General features: G+C 37.7%; 1 protein-coding gene across 1 annotated transcript; it reads left to right on the top strand.

The window, feature by feature from the left end:
* The first annotated feature begins 22,988 nt into the window (after nucleotides 1-22,988).
* On the top strand, nucleotides 22,989-23,501 carry LOC111025221 (uncharacterized). The gene has a single exon (XM_022303065.2). The coding sequence runs from the start codon at nucleotides 22,989-22,991 to the stop codon at nucleotides 23,499-23,501; it is 513 nt and encodes a 170-aa protein (XP_022158757.2).
* Nucleotides 23,502-24,162: the final 661 nt, after the last annotated feature.

Raw genomic sequence — 24,162 nt, forward strand, 5'->3', positions numbered from 1 at the left:
ATAACTTGTATTGAACCAACAACCAACAGGAGTGTTTGAAATGGAGTCCCAATTTGTGTATAATCTTCCAATGGGAAGTGACATGCCTAAAATTGATGCTAATCAATTATGTTGTTTAAATTGTGGTGATATTCGTCATTCATTGAAATATTGTCCATCCAATCCTTCATATTTTTATTATATCTAGGTCAGCAAGGGAACCAACAAGATTTCAACCTTCATTCAATTACACAACCAATATTGGAGGGATCATTTGAATTTATTTTGGGGAGAGCATAAACATGAAAGTATATTCCATCCGTATGAGAATGCATTCTCACCATAATTCCTGTCACAACCTCAGCAAGAGTATGAACAACCATGGATAGAAGAGCAAATAAAATCGTAAAACATTTTTAGCCTTGAAGAGACGATGATAGATTTTATGGCCAGAAATGATGAAGCATTATGCAGGCTACAGATCCAAGTGGAGCAGATGGTCGACGATTTTAGCAGTAGTCCACCAGAAGCAATATAAAAGAGCAAGGTGAGGCAACCAATGTATCGAGCAATGTTGAATATGGCAAACCCGAGCTCCTAGTGGACAATGATGATCCACCAATCCCTTAAGTGATAAACTAGGTATGGAAGCATAAAGAAGTTTAACCCGAGAAACCGGTAGAGGTAATTGCGCACGAGGTTGCAATGGACCTAAACCCGTCACCTCTTAATATTGGACCACTTTTCCCTTTCCCTCGACATTCTTTGGAGACATATGAAGAAGGGAAAGCTGAACCAACATTTCAAGGATCAAATAGAGAAAGAAATAGAAGAAGATGAGATAGGTTCAGACAAAGGATTTGAGCAAGCTTGAGTTACCAGCACTTGTGAAGGATTAACTTGTTGTTAATGATCTTATATCCATGGACACGAAAAACATTATGCTGTTAGAAGAGTGCAGCTGTGGGTCTTTAGTGGATTGACCCACAGTTTGAAGAAGGTCATATTCCTCTTATTCAAAAGGTAAGACCCCTTCTTTATCGAGTTTGAAGAAGGTCTTCAAAAGTGAGTTGTTTTTTATCCTCTTTTTTCTTTCAACGTGCTGTATTTTTATCCTCAAAATTCAAGTACACGTTTGTTGTTTCTGCTACGGGATTAACGGCCCATCGGTCGTAAGCCATTCCGATGATGTGATGACTCTCCAAAAAGGAGTTATTTGTGCAATAATTCCATATAAATTAGCTAAGGGTAGCCACACTAACACCCATTATACAATGATTTTGTGCAAATAATTATTTACATTCATTAACATCTTTACCTTAGTAGACAATGCTGAGAGTTACGAAGAATTACCTAATTTTTAATGTTTTGTTGTAGCATCATAATCAAAAAGGCAGAAAAAGACACAGTTGACAGTGACAGCTTTTACCTATAAATTACTACAGTAAAATGGAAAAATACCTGATATACTGAGTTGGGGCCCACTTTCTCATTTGTGTTGCCCTAAAATCATGAGGGGTATAAAAGCTTGCATTTGAGGGGTGCCTCCAACACTTCCCATCCCATCACTTCACTCTTACTTGGAGAAAGCTCCCAATAAACCGTTGGAGAAGACAACAAAGAGAGAAGGACTGCTGTTATTCTTCATTTTCTTTTTCTTTTTCTTTTGTACTCTTTAGTACACGGGTTTTGTAATTTCTTCTTCTTTTTTACTGTATGACATGGAGTAGCTAAGTTTATTTGAAAGGAGGAGGATGTTGTGAACATTTTATTTTGGCTATAAACTTTGCTTTGGCTTTAATGATGGTATATATACTTAGTTGAAGTTGTTTTTAACGTTTTATTTTCAATGCGTTTGGCCAACATATTGGTATATCTTCTAATTAACTCTTGGAAAATTATAATAGGAAGTGTTTGGCTTCGACTCGTGCTAGATCTACTTGACTTTAGAGTGTGGGTACATAAGAATAAGACTCACCTAGCAAGGTTATAAACTGAGTATATATGCTGCCAAGTTTGTCGAAAAACATGAATAATAGAAAATCTGGAAATGTGGGAAAATTTTGTGTCTGTTTGGCCAGTATATCAACTTTAGTAATGCTGCAGCATCGTTAGAGTAGCCCAGAAAAAGCCACGAATCATCTTTCCCCTTAGCCTTTTAAACATCAGTATTTAATCTTTTATTTCCACATTTGTCTTTAATCGATTTAGTTTTGCTTGTTTATGCCTTGTTTTTAACCAACAAATCATATATGCACTATTTTGTTTGAGTTCCTTTAGTTTTTCTTATGTAAAACATTTTTTGTTAATTTGTTTGATTTTCTTAAGTAATTATTGAAGTGTTAGTTATCAATCCCTGTGGATTTGATCTTTTTATCACTTGCTACAATGGTTGTGTACACTTGCACAAAGGGTTCTATAAACCGCAACAACATGATGTCTTAATGCGGTTAACTAGTTATGTAAGGTGGCTAACCGTTTGTGGTCAAACATTCCCTCGTGAGCGGACATGTGTCCTCCTTGGCAATACCAACTTGTGGGGAGCAACTGTACGTGGCCCAGAGCTTTAAAGGCAAACACGCGTCCTACTCGAGTATTTTACCCCAACACTATTGTTTGCCATTAGATAATGTACATGTGTGACTTTGTTCTTTTAATTAACAATAAAAATAATTCAGCGTTCGCCAAAATAACTCGTTTGAGCTTTTGTACTTGTTATATTCATCATTGTCAAACTCATAACTAATAGCCTACAAAAAAGGTCAAAAAGACAGAAAATTAGAAACTTTGAAACAAATTTGAATAGTGGTTTCAGAGTTCTTTTGCAGATGATAAAAGTTGCAAAGATTTTTCCTTAAGACGAGCCATGGAAGTCGCATAATTTTTGCACAAACACTGATTCATCTCTGCACATCTATCTTAATGTTTTTGGTTCATTGCTTTGACAAACCACAACAGATAGAGTAAAGGGTGCATCCACATCTGCCAAATAGTTATAGTGGTTTTAGAACAAACACTCAATTAAAAATGCTCTTCAAAAAATATTCTTTTTTGTTCTAAGGTTGACCAAATAGAAGGCACCCATATTTTGTTGGCTGAGGCTGCTGTTGCTGACAGATTTAGAAAAAGAAAAGGGCTGAGAAAAAGTTTTGGAGAAGAGAGATAATAAAAATGGTCAATCTAAATAGGGAAGGTTTTCAAGTATGAAAACCATAAACTGCCACGAAAAGGCAAGATAAAAAGAGAACCAAAAAAAAGGCTTATTTTCTTTGAGTCAATAATTGTGATACGAATCCATTTGTGACCAATTACATATATCAAAGGAGCAATTATTACAAGAAAGGCAAGGAAGATTCAAGAGGCTTTCACATTGCACCTTCAAAAGCTTGTTAATGCACAAGAACCAACAAAGAGTTTTGAGCCCGAATTTATTCATAATGTTACTTCAATGAGTCAAGAAGAGAATGGAGCAAAGATGGCACGGGAAAAGTTGTCTATTTTGAGAGATGACACGGAGGACAAAAAAAGTGTGCAGATTCGTGAACAGGTGCCTTTGCAGATTGCACCTCTTTGGAGTTTGTGAAGTCAAAAGTTGTCAAACCATATCCAAATGTGAAGCGCCTCCTACAGCACATAGATAAAACCATTTGAAGCATGATTACGTTTTCTGATCCGCATTTAAGTGTCTAGAATGATGTGCAATCAAGTTTTAATTTGCATGTCTTATTTTCTACAATTTGCATTAAGTAGTATTTTGAAAAACTTTTGGTGTTCTTATGTTGAACGACCATTTGGCCTATTTAAAGGCTTGTAATGCTCTTGTTATGGATAACTTAAGATGAAAACATATTGAAATTCAAGAACTTTTGTTCCTTAACACTTTTGGTGTTGCTTCTTTCAAATCTTGCTTTAGGTTTGATGTTAAACCGATTCATTGGATTAGTCTCGATCAAGCTAATTCTGGAGTGAGTCGTCTTAGGATCTAGGAGTGACCATCGTAGATTCTAAGTCCGATCTAAGAGTGATTCATCTTCTAACCTTACTCTTGGTTGGAATCATTCGGTAAGTTAGTCGTTTTTGTGAATGTTTGCAAGGATCCTAGAAGGACCTCTAGCTTTGTAAACCCGAGCAACCTTGGCGCTTATCAAATTGTATGAAGAAAGAGAAATGAGAATGGTGAATATGAAGAAAAAAGAGAGCTGCAAATAATGGAAATGGAATGATCTACCTTTTTTTCCTAAACAAATACGAAAGAATAAAACGAAGTTTAATGGGGGATAATTGACCCAATGGGTTTTTTAGCACCAAATAAATGTCTTATGTTAGTGTATCAATAATTCATGTTGAAAATTTCTGCTTAATTCTCTTTTTGAGTCCAATGTACACATAGCTGATGGCCAATGTACACAGTTGATGTTCATAAATGTGAACTACCGTAATAATTGATGTTAATATTATAATGTGATGGTTTTTTTTTTGTAGGTTATACTAATTTGCAATCCATCATTATATTTAATAGCCTTTAACTTGTCACTCGCTCATCACTGCCTTCACAGTCAACATTGTTTTCCGCTGTGGCTACGATGAACTTCATATCTCTGTATTTCTCGTTATAATTTTAGTTATTGATAAGCGCCAAGGTTGCTCGGGTTTACAAAGCTAGAGGTCCTTCTAGGATCCTTGCAAACATTCACAAAAACGACTAACTTACCGAATGATTCCAACCAAGAGTAAGGTTAGAAGATGAATCACTCTTAGATCGGACTTAGAATCTGATACGAATCCATTTGTGACCAATTACATATATCAAAGGAGCAATTATTACAAGAAAGGCAAGGAAGATTCAAGAGGCTTTCACACTGCACCTTCAGAAGCTTGTTAATGCACAAGAACCAACAAAGAGTTTTGAGCCCGAATTTATTCATAATGTTACTTCAATGAGTCAAGAAGAGAATGGAGCAAAGATGGCACGAGAAAAGTTGTCTATTTTGAGAGATGACACGGAGGACGAAAAAAGTGTGCAGATTCGTGAACAGGTGCCTTTGCAGATTGCACCTCTTTGGAGTTTGTGAAGTCAAACGTTGTCAAACCATATCCAAATGTGAAGCGCCTCCTACAGCACATAGATAAGACCATTTGAAGCATGACTACGTTTTCTGATCCGCATTTAAGTGTCTAGAATGATGTGCTATCAAGTTTTAATTTGCATGTCTTATTTTCTACAATTTGCATTAAGTAGTATTTTGAAAAACTTTTGGTGTTCTTATGTTGAACGACCATTTGGCCTATTTAAAGGCTTGTAATGCTCTTGTTATGGATAACTTAAGATTAAAACATATTGAAATTCAAGAACTTTTGTTCCTTAACACTTTTGGTGTTGCTTCTTTCAAATCTTGCTTTAGGTTTGATGTTAAACCGATTCATTGGATTAGTCTCGATCAAGCTAATTCTGGAGTGAGTCGTCTTAGGATCTAGGAGTGACCATCGTAGATTCTAAGTCCGATCTAAGAGTGATTCATCTTCTAACCGTACTCTTGGTTGGAATCATTCGGTAAGTTAGTCGTTTTTGTGAATGTTTGCAAGGATCCTAGAAGGACCTCTAGCTTTGTAAACACGAGCAACCTTGGCGCTTATCAGAATCTACGATGGTCACTCCTAGATCCTAAGACGACTCACTCCAGAATTAGCTTGATCGAGACTAATCCAATGAATCGGTTTAACATCAAACCTAAAGCAAGATTTGAAAGAAGCAACACCAAAAGTGTTAAGGAACAAAAGTTCTTGAATTTCAATATGTTTTAAATCTTCCAAAACAAGGTGATTACAAGCCTTTAAATAGGCCAAAGGGTCGTTCAACATGAGGAACACCAAAAGTCTTTCAAATCCTATTTAATGCAAATTGTAGAAAATAAGACATGCAAATTAAAACATGATTGCACATCAAACTAGACAACTAAATGTGAATCCAAAAACGTAAAATTGCTTTAAATTGTCTTGGAAATCACATGTAGGAGGCGCTTTACGTTTGGATGAGATTTGACAAGCTTTGACATCACAAACTCCCAAGAGGTGCAATATGCAAAGGCACCTATTCACCAATCTGCACACTTTTTTTGTCCTCCGTGCCATCTCTCAAAATAGACAACTTTTCCCGTGCCATCTTTGCTCCATTCTCTTCTTGACTCATTAAATTAACATTGTAAAGAATTTTTGCCTCAGAAATCTTTGTCTCCTCGTGTGCATTAGCTAGCCTTTGAAGATGTATTATGAAAACCTCTTGAATCTTCTTTGCTTTGCTTCTTGTAATTGGTCCCCCGGGTACAGTCAATGGATCCGTGGTTGGATTTGCATCATCCCCCCTTTCTTTAAAAGGATTTGTCCCCAAATCAAGGCTTCATTTCCTACATCAAAAGGAGTCAAATCAGCCACATTAAAAGTAGAACTTACATTATACTCACCTCGAAGATCCAATTTGTACGCATTGTCATTGATCCGTTCAAGCACTTGAAAAGGACCATCTCCTCTTGGTTGAAGTTTTGACTTCCTCTGATCTGGAAACCGTTCCTTTCGTAGATGAACCCAAACCCAATCACCTGGGTTAAAAATAACTTTCTTTCTCCCTTGGTTCTTGCGACTTACTAGCTTTCGATTCTTGTTCTCAATCCGTTCCTTGATCTCTTTGTGTAACGTTTTGATGTATTCGGCTTTAGACAAAGCTGCATCACTTGTAAACATATTAGGTGGCAAAGGTGTTAAATCTAAAGGAGTTAGAGGATTAAAGCCATAAACAACCTCAAATGGTGAACAATGGGTGGTGTTATGTACAGCTCTATTATATGCAAACTCCACAAAAGGTAGAGTCTCTTCCCAAGACTTAAGATTTTTAGAAATGAGTGACCTAAGCAAGGCCCCTAATGTTCTATTAACCACCTCAGTTTGACCATCGGTTTGTGGGTGACAAGTTGTAGAAAACAAAAGCTTGGTACCCAATTTGCCCCATAAAACTTTCCAAAAATGACTTAAAAACTTAGCATCTCGATCACTAACAATGGTTTTAGGAACGCCATGTAGTCTAACCACTTCCCTAAAGAAAAGATTAGCTATATTAGTAGCATCATCTGTTTTGTTACATGGAATGAAATGTGCCATTTTACTAAACCTATCAACCACCACAAAAATGCTATCATGATGTCTTCTAGTTTTTGGTAACCCCAAAACGAAATCCATGCTAATGTCAACCCACGGTTCACTAGAAACTTCTAAAGGTGTGTAAAGACCATGTGGTTGAGTCTTAGACTTAGCCTCCTTACATTTGAAACATTGCTTGCACACTTTGTTCACATCTTTCCTCATTTGTAACCAATAAAAGTGTTCACACAACATGCTATATGTTTTAAATTCTCCAAAATGTCCCATAAGTCCTCCCCCATGAGCCTCCTTTACAAGCAACTCCCGAATGGAACACTTAGGAATACAAAGCTTACCTTTCCTAAAAAGCATACCGTCAAACACAAGATAATCATGTATATTTTTCCCTTCCAAACATTGCTCATACACATCATAAAATTCCGATTTCTCAACTTTGTACAACTCAATCATATGCTTAAAACCAAGAATTTTTGCACTAAGTGAAGAAAATAGAGCATACCTCCTTGATAATGCATCGGCCACTACATTGTCCTTACCTTTTTTGTAATGAATGACATAAGGAAATGTCTCGATGAACTCCACCCATTTAGCATGCCTCCGATTTAACTTTGTTTGGCTTTTGAGGTGCTTCAAACTTTCATGATCGGTATGGATAACAAACTCTTTTGGCCATAAGTAGTGTTGCCAAACTTGTAAAGCCCTCACAAGTGCATGGAGTTCCTTGTCATAAGTTGGGTAGTTAAGCTGTGCTCCATTTAGCTTCTCACTAAAGAACATGATCGGCCTTTTTTCTTGCATCAAAACAGCTCCTATACCTATCCCACTTGCATCACATTCAATCTCAAAAGATTTGTCAAAGTCGGGCAAAACAAGACAAGGTGCATGGCTCAATTTATCTTTCAATTCATTGAATGCATTTTCTTTCTTTTCTTTCCACTCAAATTTAGCATGCTTCTTAACAAGTTCATTTAATGGTGAGGCTATGCTACTGAAATCTTTAATAAACCTCCTATAAAAACTAGCCAACCCATGAAAAGACCTTACCTCGGTTGCATTGGTGGGTGTTGGCCACTCTCGAATAGCCTTTACCTTTTCCTCATCAACTTTCACCTCATCCTTTCCAACAATGAACCCTAAGAAGTTGACTTGGTCTTGACAAAAACTACACTTTTTGAAGTTGGCATAAAGCTTTTCTTCTCTAAGTTTTAGTAAAATTGTCTTGACATGCAAAATATGATCATTGAAGCTTTTTGAGTAAACAAGAATATCATCAAAGTATACAACAACAAATTTTCCAATGTATTCTCTCAAAACATGATTCATTAGCCTCATAAAAGTACTTGGTGCATTAGTAAGGCCAAATGGCATAACAATCCATTCATACAACCCAAACTTTGTTTTGAAAGCTGTTTTCCACTCATCTCCCACATGCATTCGAATTTGATGGTAACCACTTTTAAGATCTATTTTTGAAAACAGATTAGCACCATGTAATTCATCTAACATGTCATCCAATCTAGGAATAGGATGTCGATACTTTACCGTGATTTTGTTGATGGCTCGACAATCAACACACATCCTCCATGTGCCATCTTTCTTGGGTACCAAAATTACCGGAACCGAGCAAGGACTCATACTTTCTCTAACATAACCTTTCTCCATGAGTTCTTCCACTTGCCTTTGAATCTCCTTGGTTTCGGTGGGATTGGTCCTATAGGCAGCCATGTTTGGGAGAGTTGCACCTGGTATAAAGTCAATTTGATGTTCAATCCCTCTAAGAGGAGGTAAACCCGTAGGTGCATCTTCATGGGGAAACATGTCATTAAATTCCTGCAAAAGAGACTTAAATGCACTTGGCAAAACATCATGAGATTTTGTTTCAATTGCTAAACACATACCTTTGCACATAAGCACAAAATGTGGCTCTTGGGTTAACAACACATTTCTCAATTCACTCTTTCTTACAATCAAACTCACATTCTTTCTTTTCAACTCATCTTTTTTTTCTTCTTGATTTTTACTCTCATTTTGCCTTTCACTCTTCTCTTTTTTTCACTAGTCTCACTTTTGCTCTCTTCTCTCCTCTCTTTTTCTTCAAATTCTTTTCTTTTCTTCTCTAATTTCAAGTGGTCACAATGTACTTCAAATGGAGACAACGGAAGTAAAGTAAATTTCTTTCCTTTCAAAGTAAAACTATACTTGTTCAACAGCCCATCATATGTGACCTCTCTATCATATTGCCATGGTCGGCCCAATAGTATATCCCCCGCATTCATAGGGACAACATCACAAAGGACTTCATCTTTGTATCTTCCCAATGTAAAAGGAATAAGAGCTTGGGAGTTTACCTTTAGTTCTCCTTTGTTTGTCAACCATTGAAGTTTGTATGGTTTTGGATGTGGACGTGTAGCAAGTTGAAGTCTCTTAACAAGAAAACTACTTACCACATTTGTGCAACTTCCACTATCAATCACCAAGCTACACGGATTTCCTTCAATTAAGCATCTTGTGTGAAACAAGTTTTCCCTTTGATCTTCAACTTTCTCTTCCTTGATTTGACACTAAGTACCCTTCTTGTTATCAAGGATATGAAGTTACCTTCTTCAATATACTCTTCATCACGTTCTTCAAATTCTTCATCATGTTCCTCACAATCATCATCCGAGTCAACTACACCATTTCTTATCACCATAACTCTTTTATTGACACAATCTTTACTCATGTGTCCAAACCCTTTGCACTTCCAACATTGAATAGAACTAGTCTTTTCCCTTACCTCCTTTGGAGCTTCATTCTTTTTAGTATTGGAACTTTCTCCCTCCATTCTTTTGGCAGCTACGAACTTTCCTTTTGGTTGCAATGATTCATTCCTATTCACAAAACCAGCCTTGTTCCAAGCATTAGAATTGGAATATGTATTAGCTTTAGATGTGTACCTTTTTGAATACTCCTTTTCTTCCTTCAATTGATCTTCAATTTTGACAGCATAATGGTACATATCTTCTAGGTAAGGCGGTGGATTTCTATCAACAGCATGAGCAATTTCTCGATTCAAACCTCCAAGGAATCTAGACATGGTGTCTTCCTCTTCTTCTCGGATTTGGGTTTTTAGCATTAAGGTCTCCATCTCTTGATAATACTCAGCAACACTTTTCGTTCCCTGCCTCAAAGCTTGCAGTTTAGTTTTCAAATCTCTTTCATAGTGTTTTGGAACGTACCTCCTTCTCATGGCTTCTTTGAGTTCTTCCCAAGTGTCTAATGGATCCTCCTCCTTCCTTCTTCTTTCTAATTTGAGATTTTGATACCATTCACCGGCATGATTGGTGAATTCAGCAATGGCGAGTCTCATCTTCGTATTCTCACTATATGTATAGCAATCAAACACATGTTCTATCTTCCTTTCCCATTGCAAGTAAGCATCGGGGTCCGCCGTTCCACTAAAGGGTGGAATCTTGAGTTTAACTCCGCCATCCCTATTTTCATTTAATCTTTCCAATCTTCTAGGTTGCATGACGTTGGCAAAGTTATTTCGTCCTCTTCCTCTCCCATTTCTTCTTCCTCCAACTTGTCTTTCTTGTTCAGCAAGGTCAAACGCATCATCTTCTTGTAAGGCTCGTTCTTCTCTTTGTTGTTGCGCTCTCCTTTCTTGTCTATCTTCCATCATCATTTCCATCATTCCTTGAATTGCTTGAAGAATCACCATGTTAGGATCTTGCGGTACTTGTGGTACTCCATCCTGTGCCATTTTGTTAGAAACAATAATAATGATAATAAGGACCTTACCACTCTTCTCACCAAGATTTCACTCAAGGACACTCGTGTTTATCACTCAAGGGTAGGCTTTTGGTACTAGGTCAAAGATGTAAGGGTTGGCTTAAATTTTGGTGCAATCTTGCTTAAAGCTTGATATAACTAATTCAATGATCAACTCTCACAAACTAAGACTACAGAAACTCAATCTTAGGATAAACAACTTGATAATTTAAACAAAACACAACATAATGAAAAGAACCTTTCGTGTGCCTCGGATCTTCGAATGCTTTTTTTTTCTACGGTTTTCTTTCTTTTTGCTACTGTTTTTGTTTCTTTTTGCTACTGTTTTTTCTTTCTTTTGCTTCTGTTTTTTTTTTTTTTTTTTTTTTTTTTCTTTTGCTTCTAATTTTTTTTTCTTTGCTAATGATCCGAGAGCAAAATACAAGAATTTCAAGACAAGTTATGTCTTGTTACACTTTGTAAGAAACTACTTTCGAAAAAGGAAAATAACAGAAAAATAAAATTAAATAAAGTAAAGATATTTCACCTCTAGAACCGGCCAAAGGATGTCGACCAATGCTCTGATACCAAATGATAAGCGCCAAGGTTGCTCGGGTTTACAAAGCTAGAGGTCCTTCTAGGATCCTTGCAAACATTCACAAAAACGACTAACTTACCGAATGATTCCAACCAAGAGTAAGGTTAGAAGATGAATCACTCTTAGATCGGACTTAGAATCTACGATGGTCACTCCTAGATCCTAAGACGACTCACTCCAGAATTAGCTTGATCGAGACTAATCCAATGAATCGGTTTAACATCAAACCTAAAGCAAGATTTGAAAGAAGCAACACCAAAAGTGTTAAGGAACAAAAGTTCTTGAATTTCAATATGTTTTAAATCTTCCAAAACAAGGTGATTACAAGCCTTTAAATAGGCCAAAGGGTCGTTCAACATGAGGAACACCAAAAGTCTTCCAAATCCTATTTAATGCAAATTGTAGAAAATAAGACATGCAAATTAAAACATGATTGCACATCAAACTAGTCAACTAAATGTGAATCCAAAAACGTAAAATTGCTTTAAATTGTCTTGGAAATCACATGTAGGAGGCGCTTTACGTTTGGATGAGATTTGACAAGCTTTGACATCACAAACTCCCAAGAGGTGCAATCTGCAAAGGCACCTATTCAGCAATCTGCACACTTTTTTTGTCCTCCGTGCCATCTCTCAAAATAGACAACTTTTCCCGTGCCATCTTTGCTCCATTCTCTTCTTGACTCATTAAATTAACATTGTAAAGAATTTTTGCCTCAGAAATCTTTGTCTCCTCGTGTGCATTAGCTAGCCTTTGAAGATGTATTATGAAAACCTCTTGAATCTTCTTTGCTTTGCTTCTTGTAATTGGTCCCCCGGGTACAGTCAATGGATCCGTGGTTGGATTTGCATCAGTTATTTCAGATGTATCACTCAAATTTAGTTGTGATTTCGTTGGGACTTTGCTGAATTATCGAAGTATTCAAATGTTGTGGATTTAATTGTTTGCTGATAATATTTGGGTGTGTTTTTTAAAACTTTTTGTTCAATTTCATTAGTTGATTGTTGTGTTTGACATTCTAGGAAGAGTTCTAACATGCAACAACAAATAAATAGCCAAGTTAATCTTGTAGGTTAGGAAGTATAGTCATTTTCTTTATCGTGCACTTCTCTTATATAGTTATGTCTTTGCTTACTACGTGTTAAAGTGTATCATGCATTCATTGTCCTAGTTAGAAAACTGGATAAGAAATTTGGCGGAGTTCGTATTCCACGCATATACTATCCACAGTATATGTGATATTTAATTTTTAGGCTTACCCATTGACACAAACATGCATTTTGTTGGCCACCACAGTAGGAGTTTGAGAGCTTTTTTTGTGGAAGATTTGGTTGAACAATTTTGCTTGATCTTCTTCTTATGAATTGGAGCTATTGTTCGGGTCTATTGAGGTATGATTTTTTTTATTGGATTACAAATTATTATGTGCCACGCATATGTTGCATTGTTCTAATGTTCCTTAGTCGATGTTACATGAAAGATTTATACTTATTTATAAAAAGCATTTTGGTGGTCGCCACATGTAAAAGTTTGAGATTTTGTTTTGTGGAAGATTTTTTTAAGCATTTTTGTTTGATCTTCTTATTATGAAATTGAGCTATTGTTGGGTCTATTGAGGTATGATTCTCAATCATTAGTCATTCCTTGCGTTCTTCATTAGATTATAAATTAGCATGTCTCACGAATATGTTACATTGTTTTTTAATGTTCTTTAGTTCATAGTTTAACTGGAACATGTAGTATGAATCTTGAAAAGCATGCTAATTAGAGTGAGTTTTTTTTTTTTAATTGTTTAGTTTATTTTATTGGAGGAGTAACTTGTGTGTATCACTGTGTTGATAAAAGAAGACGTTGGATAAAGGATTTTCGAGTTGGTTGGACGAGTACTTGTATTCTTATCCAATACCCTCCACCCTCTTCCCCGGACAATTGTCATACCTTCTATTTGATATGTTCGTATAGTGAGAGAAAGTTATATAATTGTTGTGGCTATACTTAGTTCAACTTATTATTTTTAATATCACATCTTATCTCAAACACCAATCCAACACTCCCCTACAAAGTAGTCATGCCTTAGTTGGTTATGTAATTGTTGTAGTCATACCTGTAACGCTCCCAAATTTCAACCAACTCAAATGGGGCACGTTACTAAAACATCTTATTCATCTCAATACGATCAAGAGCATAACTACATTTTATTCATTGGCCTCAACTAGGCAACTTTACTAAGTTTCATAAATTATCAACTAAACAACTCTTATCAACAAAGTCAACACTAGTTTAATTTCAACTTGAAAGAACACAATGATAGTTAACTTCAATAAATTTCAATTCCACAATCCAAAAAGATAACCAAAACTTGAGTCGTCAAAAGAATAGTAAATTCACAACTTTAAATCATTCTTTAAATAGGAAACTAAACAAAACTAACATATTAACTAAATAACAAACTCAACTAAATAGAAAACAATTGCTTCTGTCCTACTCAAAATCAATAACTGGAACGAAACTACGCTACGCAGGTAATGGTCTTTTCCGGTCAAGCCTCCTCCTTGCCATCACCTTTCCTGTAAGTGACCTCGGAAAGGGAAGGGGGTGAGTACAAAAACCAGTACTTAGTAAGCAGCCCTTACCTGAAGGGTCGTGCACAAACATCATGCTTACACATTAATAAAACGTCGTGTTTATCATGCCTTAAATAAAAAGCAACAATTTATGCACAAGTTTGACTAATCATGCATTTTACATGCCCATCCCAAACCTCACAACACGACTCACTAATTCTTCTTCATATTCCTCACAGACTTACTATTTCGAGTCATGTCGACCCTTAACCATTTATCTAGAGGATCGACACTTCTCTACGGTGCTTGGCGTTTGACCCTTGACCATTTACCCAATGCCCCAAACTGTTGCACCAACCCTTAACCACGATTCGCTAAGGCATCGATGACTTTGCAACATATTGGCCCTTGTTCTTTCCTCTCACGGTCCCAAATCTTGCCTTCCTCTAAGACTCATCGCATCGACCCTCGACCATTTACCCGAAGTCTCGACACTCATCTTTGTCAAAAGTTGGCACATCGACCCCCGACTATTTACCCAAGGCCTTAATACCCAACTAGTGTCGTATTAGCACTCTAACCTTAATACTCACCCATTCGCTTCGCAACAAAACTTAAGGTCTCACCAGAGTTCTACATGCTTCTAAACCATGACAAATTCATCAATCATCTCATATCAGTGCAGTATACAATTTACACAAAACATATGTAGATACCGATCAATAGCTCAGCATGATCCACACAGCGTATATAATTAACAAGAGAGGCACAACCAACAATATAACCAATGTTTCGTCAAAGTTATATTTTTATTAACAAGTACATCGTATAAACAACCATAAACAAGCAAACACAAGCACACAATCGATTCATTCATCAAAGAACAGACATCCCTAAAAGTATGAACTACTTACCACCAAAGTCCTAACGCACTACTAAGCTCACCGAAGGGTTCCTAAATCAAAGCAACCAAATATTGGTTAGAAGCTAACTCAAAAGCACTTAATTTGCATCGAAACGAAGTTTAGGTAAGTCGTTACCTACTAACTCACACTAACACCTCTTGGGTTATGAGTTGGTCAATGCCAAGGAGGTTCGGGTCCCCAAATTCAAGTTTCAATGGCCTCGGACTTGCTGGTCCGATGACGAAAAGTGGTGGGTAACTCAAATCAAGCATTGTTTCGGTGTGGGTAAGTGCGGAGTATCGCTGAGATGAAGGAAACGCCACAAATTTACTACTGTTCACGTGCTAGTCGTGGGAGCGTCACCATCGTTGTTGGGTTCAGGGTCGCCAAAGTTTGCTACACGCAAAGAGGGTCACGTTGTCGGTATAGAACCGCGAAAGCCGCTGCCTCAGAGCTGAAATCTATAGTTGCCATTGCTCAAATGTGTCGTCGGAGGGAGTCGTACTCATATATGATACCGTTGATGCTAGGGAATGCGTCGGGTGTGTGTTATTTACTGCAGAAGTAGAAAACAGACCATCACGTAGCAGTGGAGTCCAGATCGTCGTCGCCGGGTTTGAAGAATCGTGCTGTTGCCGCTCGTACTGCACCACCGTCGGGTCGTCGCTTGAAGGAGAATGCGATACGGTGCCCAATGTTGCTCTTGGTCACTGGAGATGAAGGCTAGGGTGGGTGGCGGGTAGGGTAAGGAGAGGGAGAATAAGAAGATAATTGCTTTTACTCTTATTTTTTCCTACTTCTTTTCTTTTCTTTTGTTTTTTAGCAACAAGAAATACAAGTGAGTAAATAAAAATAGAGCTAATAACCTTACAAACAAGGAGGGTCTTTCTAATCCTTTTGTTAAAAGGAAACCTACACTAAAAAGATCGTGGGAAAAAATTTAAGAGGTTAACTTAAATTCAAAACCCATTAATAAAACCCAAAAGAGATAATTATATTTCCAAAACTTTGGATTAAAATTTAATTAAAAATCTATTTCCAAAATTTGAAAACTTAATTTATCTTTAACTTACAAAATTAAACTTTAATTCTAATTTACCTAAAATTAAAACTCCAAATTAGAAAATTCAGGACTTTAAATCATCTGCTTAGGGGAAAAAAATCCAAAGACTCAGTTTAAATCTTAAAATAAAATAACCCGAAAACTCAGCGTGTTACAATGCCTGCATCAAATTAGTATTTCTCGTACATATGTTGAATTGAAAGAATGGTCCTTGGTTATGAAATTATTTTTGTAGTTTAGATTTGTCCTTGTGATTTGTGAACAACATGCTGGTTAGAGTGCGATTATTCGTAATGGACAAACCATTGTATAAGTTCATATTAATATTTTCTTAATTGTTTGTTCATATTGATGTTCGAGAAAGAATGATGTTGACAAAATTTGTGCATGCCTTCAACGTGTATGCTATATAAACTCTTATATAAACTCTTATTCTGTAAAATTATAATATGTTAGCCCATATACTGTAGTTTGACACCTTCACAATTACTATATTATGGATGAATATTTGACATTGTTTCATTGCTTAGGTCGTGTGGGAAGCGCTATGAAGAACTTTGGTATGAAGAAAGTGAATTTTCGCGCAATTTGTTTTTTGTTTTTTTTTGTTAGCACGAACTTCATGTTTGTTTGTTACTATAATAGTTTGTTTATGTACGAGGTTTATATACATTTAAATGTATTTTGTAACTTATATTATGTTTGAATACTTCGTTTATGTATATATGATTTTTTTTCATATATCCGTGAGTGTCCATGTATATATGACGTATTGGTTTGCATTTTTATATAAATGTTGTTGTATGACGAGAAATAGCTTATTTAAAAACATTTCATGACAGTTTATTCAATTAAATAAAAAATGTCATTGTGTCAATAGTCGTGACAGTTAAACGACTACTATAAACATTTATAAACGTCAACAGAATATGTTTCGTGACAAACAAAACAAAAATTGTCATTGTTGAACTTCTCTTGACTACTCAGAACTTTTATCCTAAAAAAGTTTTCATTCTGAATCTCCAAACTCCATACTTTCTACCATCAAAGAATGAAGATCTATCAATATATTGACTCTCAATACAATCTAAAGTTGTCATAGTTCTAGCATTGAAGCTTTTCAAATGATTTTTCAAAGAGTAACAAGATACTTAATATCGAGATAAAGTTTGAAAAATATTTTATGCAGAAGAGTGAAACCTGACTCTGATACAAATTGTTGGGTTGATATGACAACCCTAGAGGGGTGAATAGAGTTTAATTAAACTATATAAACTTTTTAACAGGTGGATCCAATTTAAAGAAATAATTAAACTTTTATGAACAAATTATTTTAACACAAAATTAAACAATAAATTAGAAGTACAAACAATCTAATTAATTTAACCACCAAAATAATTAAAATGTAAATATTGACCATAAACATGAATAACGAATTTGAACAATTAATTTCGTGCAATTTGAAATAGATAAAATTAATTACAAAAATTAAATAGATAAGGGTTAGAGAAAATGATATAGAGAATTTTATGGTGGTTTGACAACACCGGCGTACTCCACTTCTCAAGCTCCTCTTGGATGTTTAATTGAAGAACTTGACTCTTTCCGCGGCTTAGAGTCCAACCGGTACAAAGTCTTATTTTTCCGGGAGCAAGAAGAAACTTGATCCTTTCCATAGTTGAGGAGCAAACCGTTACAATGCTATTTTTAAGGTTCAAGAGCAACCCTTAGAAAGATGTAGAATTTGAAGAACATACTTACAAGCTCCCTCAAAGAGTGGATGTACAAATTTAAACTTACGAATTTTGTAAGAAAAATTCTTACAAGATAAAGCCCACAAATTGGATAAGATAATATGAAATTAAATAGCTCAAAGATATCTCTCAAAATAAATATCTTGGCATAAATTAGAACAACATTGAAGCTTTGAAAGATAAAAAACAATAATAAAATTGGGATATAAATATAGAGAGAACTGTTGCTAAATTTTGAGAGAATTTTTGAGAGAATGAGAGTTTAAATAGAGGTGGAAAAGTTTGAAATAACTTTGAAATCGAAATTGAATTTTTACCATTCTATCTTAATGATTAAAAATCAAAGGTTGAGATTTTATTGAATAAAATAATAATAATAATAATAATAACCTTTTTTTTTCAATTTTTCATCTTCAAACGGTCTTTTTGTTTTTTACCTTTTGTTTTCTTTCTTTTTTCTTTCAATATATTTTATTTTCTACCATGTAATCTTCTCGGTATTTTTTCTTCCAAATTGTTTTGTTCATAAATTATTCGTTTGAGCTATGATCTGGACAATTCGAGACCTGTTGGAATTGTTGTATTGAACTCTACACTGTGGAAACTTCAAAATACTCAAACTCCGTGTTAAACAAAATATGCATTATCAGTGTGTAATATAATATTATTGAAGCTTATAATAAACTTATGCTTTATAACAATAATTTTTACACACAAAAAACAATTAATATTAAGTTTGTCTATTATGATCAAAACATTAATTAATTAAATTTATTAATTGATATTGAGGGCCAAAATGCCAACAGGAAGCCGATGTTAGGGTGTTGAAAATCTCAGGGACTAGTAGACAGTCTACGTGTCTTCGTGACGTAAAATTTTGAAATAAAACAGAAGCGTGCAAATTCATTTGTCTTGTAGAATGTTTGTTGTTTTAAAAAATTATTAAGAACTTCCCATAAGTGAGACCCGTCATTTTCAGACCCGAGAGGTTTGCCCTAATAAGCCTACCGTAAGGAAGAACAAATATTGGTGAAAAACCCAAGAGACTTTATCCATTCATGGAGCTCGCCCTGATTTTGATTCTATACAACAAACCCTCCGTAGGGGTAGTCGTTCCCAGACGACATGCAGGTCGTGTATGAAACCTCAGTTGCAAACCAATGGAGGAGACCGTAGGATGTGTTGTCACATGTCTTTCTCCCACTTACTATAAATACTTTGTCTAGGTATTGAACCATACAAACACCTTCGGAAGGGAGGCCGCTCCCAGAGCGACACGTGGCCAAGCATGGAACTCACGGTGTGAACTTATACGGAGAACATGAGGGAAATAATATATATATCTATATACTGCATATATCTCAAGTACTTGGTATATTTTATATATACCTAATCCTATCACTTAGTATTTTAAAAATAGGGTTTATTACTTAGGTAAAATCCGACTAAATGAAATTATCTAAGTTTATTAGTTTGCCCAATATAACTTTTATATTGGATTTGTTTAACACTAATGTTTTAGTTCATTAAACACTTTAACGAACTAACCACATTAGTGCATACTATAAAATATTTACTAATTCAACCCCTAGGTCGGTTCTTAGGTAGAGGTGTTCCCTAACATTGATCGAATCAACGGAAAAACTGTAAATCTAATGCCAAAAATTGAAAACATCTATTTGCAAACCACATACATCAATTGTAGAGAATGTAACGCCCCAGAACTTCCCACACACTTCTAGGTCACGTTAACTACCCAACTGTTTAAACTTAACCCCAAACACGAGATGTCAACTTCCTGTGTAATAATTATATATAAAATCAAGCTTCAACTCTCATCATTTTGACAATGAATCAATTCTATAGAATATCAATCAACATCATCCGTGGACAACCTCACGAGGCAAATTTATTATTCTAACTAGGCAAAACTCAATGAATGAAAGAAAACTAAAATGAACACCTATCCCGAAGTAAAATAAACAACAAGTGGGAACCTCCCAATTATTCAAATAAGAACAAATAGTTTATCGACCAAAACATAGGGTCTTAACCATCCAAAAACTTAAGCTAAGCAAAAGTAACTACGCAGCCTATGGTCCTCGTTCGTCATGTCTCCTCCGTCTCATCACCATGGTCGCCAACGAGTCCTTCACCTGAAACAATAATTGTAGAGGGGGGTGAGTATATAAAATATACTCCGTAAGTAGCCCTCACCAACAACGCACACACATCATGCTCAACCAAATCATGAAACATTCAGAGTCATGCTCTTCATCACATTATGCAATCAAACATAGACACATTCTATAAGATTCGACAACAACCACAACTATGAACAAATTAGCTACCAACCTCGAGTCTTCCTAACATCTCAAGTACCTCTACGCTTATCACAGCTATTCTAGCCCTCCACAGTTAACTCCTTCGAGTAGAGTCGGCCCTCGACCATTTTTACCCAAGGCCCCGATGACTTCACCATCTATCGGCCCTTGACCATTTTTACCCAAGGCCCCAATAATATTCCTTCCAAAAGACTGCTCGCATCGACCCTCGACCGTTTTTACCCGAGGCCTCGATACTTAGTGACGTATCAGCCCCCGACCATTTATACCCAAGGCCCTGACACTCACCCATTCACTTTCCCCAAGAATCCAACTCTCACCAGAGTCTAACCATATGCTTTCTTAAGTCATGACCCATGCACCTCTCAACTCACAAACACAATTCAACATGCTTCCACAACATAAACATCATTCTAATAATGAAACAATAAACCAATCATGCTTTCACAATATAACATTTCTTAACAACAACTCCACAATGAGTTTTGTCACAACAAAGCATAACCAAACAAATTTTAAACAATTAGAGCCCAACACAGTTCACCCACAACACTTAATATCCAACATCAATATTCCATAAGCATTGCTAGATATAATAACACACACGAAACGCGCCGAACAATTCATGCATATTCAGACAACAAACATGCCCACAATAATTCGCAGCACTTTAGCAAAGCAGAAAATTACGCCATTATCACCAACAAATATTCAACTCTACTCCAAGTATACAGATTAACACAAACGAGAGTTACCAAGCACAATAGCGTATCAAAATCAATATTAAACGCCACAAAACCAGCACATTAGAAACCATCTAACACCCATCAACGCACGCACACGCCCCTTGTCTACTTACGCAAACCATCAATGAACTTGTCAATCTTTAATTGCTCAGTAGGAATATATTGCATTCCAAAATGGGACAGCTCAGTGAACTTCCTCTCGTATTGGGCCACAGTTAGGCTCCCTTGAGTGAGACGGAGAAACTCTGCCCGTTTTTCATTCCTGACAGTCACGGGGAAATAGTACTCATAAAGTAGGTCCTTAAATCTTGCCCACGTGACGGGTACGTTGGCGTGATCCTCCGCTGCCGCCACCGACTCCCACCAATTTACTGCTTCTCCCCGAAGCATAAACACTGCTCCCCGGACCTTGAAATCGTCGGAGCATCCCAAATACACATAAAGGGCTTCCAACTCCCTGACCCATTCCTCGGCCGCAGTAGGCCTCTCCTCACCCCGTTGAAAACGGGTGGCCCAAAACGTTTGAAGTCCCTGATAAACTGAACCTCATCTTGCGAAATTTGTGCCCGGCGAGGCTGCTGCACTTGAGCTCCACCGGCTCCATTCGCATTATCCAGCAGTACTTGCAATGCCTCAGCTAGCAACGCCACCTGGGGATTCACCTGGGGAACTCCCTGAGGGGCTGCCTGAGGGGCCGGGGGTGCTACCCCTCCAGGAACTGTCGGGGGAACGTTTGGATCCGCTGCTTCCTCGCCCGTAGGATTCGGACCCTCATAGTTGTGAGCTCTCGTGTTCCGCCGGAAAGCCATTGTCTAAAAGAACAGAGCACCAAGGTCATTATCGCACTAACCGGGGCACAACACAAGTGCAAAATTCAAGCAAGTCTATATGACGAACCAAAGAAACACGCTAGCTTATCTAATATCAGACAACAATGATATCTCAACCATAAGCAATGTAAAGAATTCGTGATCGAACAAACTGAACTAGGAAACGTACCTGGTGATGACGAGGAGACTGACAAGGACCATACACTATCGACCTAGATTCAAGGACAGTCTACAGGAACAACCTGGGAAAGGCGGCAAGTGTGGCATCTTTAGTAGTGGCCTGCAGTCCAATGCACAGCGAGTTGGAACGCTTGGAGGTGGAGCTGATAGTGGATGATGTCTCAGCGTTGTTGGCTCGACTCTCAGTGGAACCTAGCCTGAGACAAAGGATCATTGTTGCCCAAAAGGGAGATCCCAGCTTGGCCAAAGGCTTTAGTATGGTGGGCCATGGAGATTTCACTCGTTCGGGTGAGGCAGCCTTGCTTTTTCGTGGAAGGTTGTGTGTGCCAAAAGATCATTCGTTGAGGAAGGACTTACTGATAGAGGCACACAATGCTCCATTCTCGGTTCATCTAGGAAGCACCAAAATGTATCAAGACCTCAAGAAACATTATTGGTGGCATAACATGAAGAGGGAAATAGCTCAGTTTGTGAGCAAGTGTTTGACATGCCAGCAGGTAAAGGCTTCAAGACAGCGACCTGCTGGATTGCTGCAACCTTTGAGCATACCAGTTTGGAAGTGGGACGATGTGGCTATGGACTTCATTACAGGACTACCAAGGACGGTTAAGGGATTTACTGTGATTTGGGTAGTTGTAGATCGTTTGACCAAGTCTGCTCACTTTATTCCAGGCAAGGCCACGTATACAATAGAAAAGTGGGCGGAACTGTATTTGCAGGAAATTGTCAGGCTACATGGTATACCGGTATCCATAGTGTCCGATCGCTACCCGTGTTTTACCTCGACTTTTTGGCGGAGTTTACACAAGTCCCTTGGCACTAAGTTGGACTTTAGCACAGCGTTTCACCCCCAAACCGATGGTCAGACGGAGCGTGTGAACCAGGTTTTAGAGGACATGCTCAGAGCTTGCATGTTAGACTTTGGTGGTAGTTGGGACAAGTATCTCTACCTAATAGAGTTCGCTTATAATAACAGTTTTCAGGCCACAATTGGGATGGCTCCATACGAGGCACTGTATGGGAAGAAGTGTCGGTCTCCGGTTAATTGGGACGAAGTCGGAGAAAGTGGGACCAAATTTAGTGCAGGCGACTAACAGTGCCATTCAAAAGATCAGGGGAAGGATGCAAATTGCTCAGAGCCATCAAAAGAGTTATGCCGACGTCAGGCGTAGGGAACTCGAGTTCGTGGTAGGTGAGCGGGTGTTTCTTCGTGTGGCACCCGTGAAGGGAATTTTACGATTTGGGAAGAAGGGGAAGCTTAGTGCAAGGTTCATTGGGCCTTTTGAGATTTTGGTACGTATCGGCCCAGCCGCGTATAGGTTGGCTTTGCCACCGTCGTTGGCTGCGGTTCACAATGTGTTTCACGTGTCCATGCTGAGGAAGTACGTTCATGACCCTTCGCACGTTTTGGATCCTGAACCATTACAACTAGATGAGTCTTTGTGCTACGAAGAGGTACCTGTCAAAATTTACGCAAGAGAAACCAAGTTGTTAAAGAACCGGACGATTCACTTGGTTAAGGTTTTGTGGAGAAACCACCAAGTGGAAGAAGCTACTTGGGAACGGGAGGACGATATGAAGGCGAGGTACCCTGAACTGCTGGAACAGTCAACTTTCGGGGACGAAAGTTTTTGAAGGAGGGAAGTCTGTAACGCCCCGAGTCCCTCAGGTTAGTTAGCCTCGAATCAGTAGATTTTCATTTAAATTTAAAAAAAAAAATTTAATTAAACTTTAATTAAATTTATATATATATCGGCCTCAGCGTGGTTGGTTTTATCTTAAGTTGGGGTGGGTTTCTTTTTCTCTTGGGCTTAGTTATGTTGGGCTTTTGGGTTGGGTTGGTTTTAAAACAAAAGAAAGAAAAAGAAAAAAAAAAACCCTAAGCTTCATCTTCTCCTTCCCGTTTGTAGCAGCCGCCCCCCCCAGTCCATCTTCCTTCTCCGGCGACACCAACGGCACACGGTGGCGGTGCGGCCTGTTCGGCATCCTTCGAACCGACGGCCTCCGGTGACCCACGACCCAACGGCGCAGCAACGGTGCGGTTGCAGCTCGAGATTCGGCTTCCTCTAGCGTGATTTCGAGCAATCCGATGAGATTCTGCAGTGTCCCGGCGTCGCCCCTCCCTCCCGCACCGATCTGTGGCATCGTGGAGTAGCTCCAGCGTGACCACGAACTTCTATTCGACAGCGGCAACGTTAAGCACGGATTTCTGCATCTTGAGCACCCGAACGGCCGGCGACCAGATCTGATACAACCCATATCTGCGATGTTCACCTCTTCTCCAGTGGTGACCCGC

Source organism: Momordica charantia (assembly GCF_013281855.1).
Source record: "Momordica charantia cultivar OHB3-1 chromosome 7 unlocalized genomic scaffold, Mcharantia_2.0 BLBB01000007.1, whole genome shotgun sequence".
NCBI classification, from domain to species: domain Eukaryota; kingdom Viridiplantae; phylum Streptophyta; class Magnoliopsida; order Cucurbitales; family Cucurbitaceae; genus Momordica; species Momordica charantia.

Coding starts and splice junctions, on each gene's coding strand:
- LOC111025221 (XM_022303065.2), top strand. CDS start 22,989: ATGCAAATTGCTCAGAGCCATCAAAAGAGTTATGCCGACGTCAGGCGT.